The sequence below is a fragment of the Octopus sinensis genome, linkage group LG18, assembly GCF_006345805.1.
Source record: "Octopus sinensis linkage group LG18, ASM634580v1, whole genome shotgun sequence".
In the NCBI taxonomy this organism is placed as follows: domain Eukaryota; kingdom Metazoa; phylum Mollusca; class Cephalopoda; order Octopoda; family Octopodidae; genus Octopus; species Octopus sinensis.
The window spans coordinates 14121469-14128968 of record NC_043014.1 but is presented as its reverse complement, the minus strand read 5'-3'; the positions used below and the strand labels follow the sequence as shown (position 1 = coordinate 14128968).

Sequence of the window (7500 nt, the reverse complement as noted above, 5' to 3'; positions counted from 1 at the left end):
ACTGGCCAACAAACTACAGAACCCCAATATGAAATCCAAGTGAGTTTTGTTTATTTATATTAAATCTTCTATTTATATTGTACTAGTCATTGTGGGAGACAGAAAACTGGGTACTTTTTACTATTACCTTATCATAACATCTCTTTAGAGTCTGCTTAAAAAGCAGTTAATTGACAGAATTAGTAGAAAACTTGTTCTATTTTATGGTATTTTCAGACATACAAGTTGATACAGGTGTGGCTGTGTGGCAAAGGTGGCAAACTGGCAGAAACGTTAGCACGTCGGGCGAAATGCTTAACGATATTTCATGTGCCACTACGTTCTGAGTTCAAATTCCGCCGAGGTCAACTCTGCCTTTCATCCTTTCGGGGTCGATTAAATAAGTACCAGTTACGCACTGGCGTTGATATATAATCGACTTAATCCGTTTGTCCCCTCTGTGTGTAGCCCCTTGTGGGCAGTAAAGAAATAAGAAGCTTGCTTCCCAACCACATGGTTCTGGGTTCAGTCCCATTGTGTGTTACCTTGGGCAAGTGTCTTCTATTATAGCTTTGGACCAACTAAAGCCTAGTGAGTGGGTTTGGTAGATGGAAACTGAAATAAGCTTGTTATATATATATATATATATATATATATATATATATATATATAATTCCAAGAGAGTTACAGGTTGTGAATCCAACCAACGAAGGGATAATATCTATCCAATATACTGCCGGTAGAATACCCAATTATTAATACACAAGTGTTTTTTATTGCATGGTTATTACACTACTGAATGTAATAAACGGGCAGGGGTAACCTATTCTATTTTCTATGTTCTACATTTTATATTTTAATAATTACTGGTATTTTTATATATGTAAAACATAATCTGTTATACATGTATGTACATTGTTATAATTGTTTTTTTAAAAAAATAAATAGACATAATATAATGTCTAAAAGTTGATGAATACCACCTCTTGATCCTCTCCATTTTCTTATTGCCGTATATGTGTGTGTGTGTGTCTGTGTTTGTCCCCCTATCGCTGTTTGACAACTAGTTTGGGTGTGTTTACATTCCCATAACTTAGCAGTTTGGCAAAAGAGACTGATAGAATAAGTACTAGGTTTAAAAAATAAGTCCTGAAAAATTCCTTCAAGGCAGTACTCCAGCATGGCCATAGTCAAATGGTTGAAACAAATAAAAGAAAGTGGCAATACTGCCCACTTTGGGAACCTCTGGGTTACAACAATGATCATTCCAGTTGATCACATCAATGGAAGGCCTTGCTCGTGAAATTACTGTGCCCCACAAACATAGTTCTCAGGGAGATTTAATGTGACATGGCTGGCCCTTTGAATTACAAGTACTACTCATTTTTTCCAGCTGTTCAATTCCCGGACTGGGCTGTGTGTTGTGTTCTTGAGCAAGACACTTTATTTCATGTAGCTCCAGTTCACTCAGCTGTAGAAATGAGTTGCAACATCACAGGTGCCAAACTGTATAGGCCTCTGCCTTTTTCCTTGGATAACATCGGTGGCGTGGAGAGGCAACTGCTGGTCTTCCATAAACAACCTTACCTGGACTTGTGCCTCAGAGGGGATCTTTCAAGAAGCAATCCCATGATCATTCATGACTAAAGGAGGTCGTTACTCATTTTTTCCAGCTGATTGGACCGGAGTAAAGTGAAATAAAGTGTCTTGCTTAAGGACACATATTACTGGAAATTGAACTGACGGCTTTACAATCATAAGCTGAATACCCTAACCATTAAGCCATGCACCTTTATGTGCCAGAAAATGTGGTTGTTGCAACCCCTTATAGTCTGGTTTCAAACCTGCCAAGGTGAATTCTGCTTTTTCTCCATCCAGTGCTCTATAAAATAAGTACCAGTCAAGTTGAGGCCTGATATAATCCACTATATCTATCCTTATATCTATCCTTAAGATTTAAAACCTTTTTTCTATGTTAGAAAGCCATGTGGGATTAAGAAGTGTGGGATTAATTTTGAGTTGGCCAGTGCTTTGTGGGTAGAATTTGATTGATGGAAATTGCATGATAGTGCTAGACTTAATCTCTCTCATGGGTTAACCTCACTATCTGACCCTTAGGTACCTTCAGCAAGGGCCACTCTATTGCAAGCATTCAGACTATTAATTCTGTGTGTCCCATCCATGCTCCACTTCAGTTTTGCCCCCCCCCCAATTTTTTAAGACCCCCTTCAGTCATGACTGACCGTGGGATTGCACCTAGAAAGTTACCCTCCCAGGCACAAGTCCGGGCAAGTTTGTTTATGGAAGACCAGCAGTTGCCCATGCATACCGGCCTCCCCTTTCCACGCCACCAATGTTATCCAAGGGAAAGGCAAAGGGGCTGATACAGCTTGGCACCTGTGACATTGCAACTCATTTCTACAGCTGAGTGAACTGGAGCAACGCGAAATAAAATGTCTTGCTCTAGAACACAACATGCAGCCCGGTCTGGGATTCAAACTCACGACCTCACGATCGTAAGCTCAACGCTCTAACCACTGAGCCATGCGCCTCACTACCCCAAATGTGTACCCTTCCATAAATAATGTAAGTTTATCTTTTGTTTTTTACATGTTTCAGTCATTGGAGTATTGCCATGCTGGAGCACCATCTTAAAGGATTTTTCTTTTTTTAGTTGAATAAATCAACTATCGATCATAGTACTTATCATTTTATAAATCTGGTACTTATTCTATTGGTCTTATTTGTGCCAAACTGCTAAGTTACAGGGATGTAAACAAACCAAACCTGGTTGTCAAATGGTGGCAGGAGGACAAACATTTACACACACACACACACACTTGTGAGAAAAATGGTGAAGTTCTAAAAAGTCTTTTCCTTTTATTTTCAGCCTATTCTTACATACAGTGCAGTACCACAATCTCCACTTAACCAACTGGCCCAGAACATTCTCACAGAAGAACTCATGTCCCTGAACATGGACCAAAATCTGCAACATGTCCAAACAATGGTAAGCAATTCTTTCTTTTATTTTATTTTTTTCTTTCAACCCTTTGGTATTCAAATTAGTTCGTCAAATGTAATGCTTATTTATTCCCATTGTTTTTAATTAATCATGCATTAACTTGTGTGTGTGCGCTACTGGTAACATGTGTGTGTGTGTGTGTGTGTGTGTGTCTCCAGGTAACTTACAGGACAGGAAAAGAACAAGAAAAGGTAAAAAGCCCACCTCAGTTAAGTGGTGTGGAGGAGTATTTGAAAGGGGGAAGGTGGCTTTGTGCCAGGTGTTGAGAGGATAAAGTGTGATAGAGGGACAATCTCAGGTGCCTGATTATAGAAGAGATACCTCATTGTCTAAGGTTGCCAGTGTCATGTAAATGGAACCCGTGAAATTGTAGTCATGGCGTTGCCAGTGTTATTTAAATAGTACCTATAAAATCATAGTTGTGGCCATTGCCAGTCACGTAAATGGCATGTTAAAAGCACCTATTACACTCTTATTTCTTTATTGCCCACAAGGGGCTAAGCACAGAGGGGACAAACAAGGACAGACAAAAGGATTAAGTTGATTATATCAACCCAGTGCGTAAATGGTACTTATTTAATCAACCCCGAAAGGATGAAAGGCAAAGTCGACTTCAGTGGAATTTGAACTCAGAATGTAAAGACAGACGAAATACCACTAAGTATTTCGCACGGCATGCTAACGCTTCTGCTTGTTTCAGTCATTTGACTGTGGCCATGCTGGAGCACCGCCTTTAGTCGAGCAAATCGACCCCAGGACTTATTCTTTATAAGCCTAGAACTTATTCTATCGGTGTCTTTTGCCGAACCACTAAGTTACGGGGACGTAAACACACCACCATTCGTTGTCAAGCGATGTTGGGGTGACAAACACAGACATACAAACATATACATACATATATATACATATATATGACAGGCTTCTTTCAGTTTCCATCTGCCAAATTACACCTATTACACTCTTAGCATTAGGACAGGCAATCCAGCTGTAGAAACTATGCCAAATCAGCCTGGAGCCTGGTGCAGCTTACCAGCTCTAGTCAAACCATCTAACCCATTCCAGCATGGAAAGCGGGCATTAAATGATGATGATGATGATGATGATGATCAATGTGGATAAATAAGTCCTATGTTTGACAAAGTAATCTGAATGCTAAAGGGTTCCAGCTGGGGTTTTTGGAATATAAATTACCAAGGAATTTTAACGGGAAGTTTTGATTGAGATTATTTGCAACAGAAAGTTGGTAGCATGTGAGCTGGGTGGGGGTGGTCTCAGATGGGTCGGTATGGAAAGGGTCAAAGTTCATTTCATTTCCACGATGATGATGATTATGATGATGATGATGGCCTTTTCGTTTTATCCCTTTATTCAGCAAACAGCAGCAGTTCAACCTGGTTCTTTCCTCTCCCCGGTGATGTCGTCAGTTCCGAATGCTGTGGCTCGAAACTCCGCAACACCAAACATTACCACCATATTCAGCAACGTCACCCCCTCCGCCGCCATCACCAACAACAACAACGGCAACAACAACAATGCCACCGTCTACACCAGCGACCCTGTTGTCAGCCAGCAGTTGCAGGCCATAACGCAACAAGTGCAACCAATACAACAACAACAACAACAACAGCAGCAACAACAACAGCAACTGTCACAACAACAGCAACAACAAAGCATGAACACTACTACCTTGACCACTCAAACCACTGATAAAATATTCTACCAACAAGCCCAGCTGCAGCAACAACAGCAACAACAACAACAACAACAACAGCAGCAGCAGCAACTGCAGCAAGTGCAACAACACCAGAATGGCAATGCAGTGACTATTACAGCAACTAGTATTGGTGTTCTTAACAAAGCTCAGGTCCATCGGTCAGGTAAAAATCTAAATTCTCTTTAACCACCACCACCACCACCACAACCACCTTTCATATTCATTATTATATTTATTTCTTTATTGCCCACAAGGGGCTAAACATAGAGGGGACAAACAGGGACAGACAAAGGGATTAAGTCGATTAGATCGATCCCAGTATGTAACTGGTACTTAATTTATCAACCCTGAAAGGATGAAAGGCAAAGTCGACCTTGCCGGAATTTGAACTCAGAACATAACAGCAGACGAAATACCTATTTCTTTACTACCCACAAGGGTAGTAAACACAGAGAGCACAAACAAGGACAGACAAAGGGATTAAGTTGATTATATTGACCCCAGTGTGTAACTGGTACTTATTTAATCGGCCCCGAAAGGATGACAGGCAAAGTTGACCTCGGCGAGATTTGAACTCAGAACGTAACGGCAGACGAAATACAGCTAAGCATTTCGCCCGGCGTGCTAACGTTTCTGCCAGCTCGACGCCCTAATTCATTATTATAGTCATTATTAAAGTGGTGAGCTGGCAGAATTGTTAACATGCCGGGCAAAATGCGTAGCAGCATTTTGTCCGTCTTCATGATCTGAGTTCAAATTTCACTGGGGTCGATAAAATAAGTACCAGTTGAATACTGGGGTTGATATAATTGACTAATCCCTTCTCCACAAATTTCAGGTCTGTGCTTATAGTAGAAAGGATTATTATTATCATCTTTTACTCTTTTACTTGTTTCAGTCATTTGACTGTGGCCATGCTGGAGCACCACCTTTAGTTGAGCAAATCGACCCCAGGACTTATTCTTTGTAAGCCTAGTACTTATTCTATCGGTCTCTTTCGCCAAACCACTAAGTTACAGGGATGTAAACACACCAGCATCAGTTGACAAGTGATGTTGGGGGAACAAACACAGACACACAAACATACACACACACACACACACACATACATACATACATGCAGCCATGTCTTATAGAAAATTATGATGACAGGATTTTATCCTATATATGAACATTTTAAAATGTGAGATTTTTTTTATGTATAAGTAGGTAATTGAAGTTAATCTCACACAGGCTAGTGTTAGAATTATGATGACATGTTTTATCTTAAATATAATTAAGAGAATTTTAAAATGGGAGTAGGGTTATATATGAGTAGGGTTGGGCATCCAGCCATGAAAACCATGATAAAACAGACCTTACTCATGATGGTGCCAAATAAAAACCACCAAGTCCACTCTGTAGAGTAGTTGGTGTTAGGAAGGGTATCCAGCTGTAAAACCCATGCCAAAAGAAACAGTGTAGCTTGGTGCAACCCTCTGGATTGCCAACTCCTGTCAAACTGTCCAACCCATGCCAGCATGGAAAACATGTTAAATGATGATTGTGAGGGTCAATAGAGTTAATCTTTGACAGGCTGTTGTCAGAATTGTGAACAAAGTCTCTTTTTGCTTTCTTACAGGTCGGAAGGTATTACAGTCAAACAACATCATCACCATCTTGCCATCGGTTCAACAAGATGTGGACCTTCAGCAGCCACTGAAACTCCGCAGTGTGAAGGAGACAATCATGTCTGCTGCGGAGAGCAGTGATAATCGTGCGGGAAACTGGAACAAGAAGAAACTTCAGTGTGAGCTCTGTAATAAGTATTTTGCCAAGAACTTTGATCTCCAGCAGCATATCCGTTCTCATACGGGTGAGAAACCATTCCAGTGTATCGTCTGTGGTCGAGCGTTCGCCCAGAAGTCGAATGTCAAGAAGCATATGTCTACTCATAAGGTTTGCCAACTAAGACATTTTCATTTGTTCCTATTATTATTATTATTTTTTCCTTGTTTCTTCAAATTTTCTTCCGTTTCTCGCCGAGTGTTTTCCGTACACCTAGGGCAGAGAAGCTCATTCCCAGATTACACACGCAAATTCATAGGTAAAATATGTATTTAAAAATTAATTAATAAACAAATTCATGAATGGATGTTGTTTTCACAGCGATAATGCTGTTCTTAGTACATCAGCCGTTCCAGTTAATACGATTTTTTGCACTTCCTGTAGGGATGGTAAGCCTGGTATCATTTTCAAATAGGTTTCAGTACCTTTTTTTATCATTCCTAGAGATCCTACAATCACTGGTACTGTAGTCGCCTTGAGATGCCACATTTTTTCAATTTCTATTAGCAGGTCTTTATATTAACTGATCTTGTTAAATTCTTTCGCTGATATATTGTGATCGCAAGGAATACTCATGTCAATTAATAAACATTATTATTATTATTATTTTATTATTATTATTATTATTATTATTATTATTATTGTCATTATTAAAGCAGCAAGCTGGCAGAATTGTTAGCATACCAGGCAAAATGCTTAGTGGTAGTTTGCTCATCGCTACATTCTGTGTTCAAATTCTGCCAAGTTTGACTTTGCCTTTTATCCTTTCAAGGTCAATAAATTAAGTACCAGTGAAACACTGGGGTCGATGTAACTGACTAGTCCCCTCCCCCAAAATTTCAGACCTTGTGCCAACATTTGAAGTCATTATTATTATTTTGCAAAGGCATGTAAGCTGGCAGAATCAGTAGCACACTGGGAAACATGCTTAGTGGCATTTTGTCTGTCTTGACGT

The 7500-nt window shown here is 39.9% G+C and overlaps 1 protein-coding gene across 2 annotated transcripts in view; it reads left to right on the top strand.

The window, feature by feature from the left end:
* The window catches only part of LOC115221766 (zinc finger protein 341-like), a 35800-nt gene that overhangs the window by 16937 nt on the left and 11363 nt on the right, over positions 1-7500 (top strand). Inside the window, exons 4-8 of one of the 2 annotated variants that reach the window (XM_036510733.1) lie at positions 1-39; positions 2870-2989; positions 4377-4622; positions 4743-4881; positions 6340-6656. The exon at positions 1-39 is cut by the window's left edge and continues 15 nt beyond it. In XM_036510733.1, the coding sequence (XP_036366626.1) occupies positions 1-39; positions 2870-2989; positions 4377-4622; positions 4743-4881; positions 6340-6656 (861 nt within the window). Of the gene's footprint in view, positions 40-2869; positions 2990-4376; positions 4882-6339; positions 6657-7500 lie in introns of both variants that reach the window. The other variant, XM_029791987.2, reaches the window with a different exon arrangement.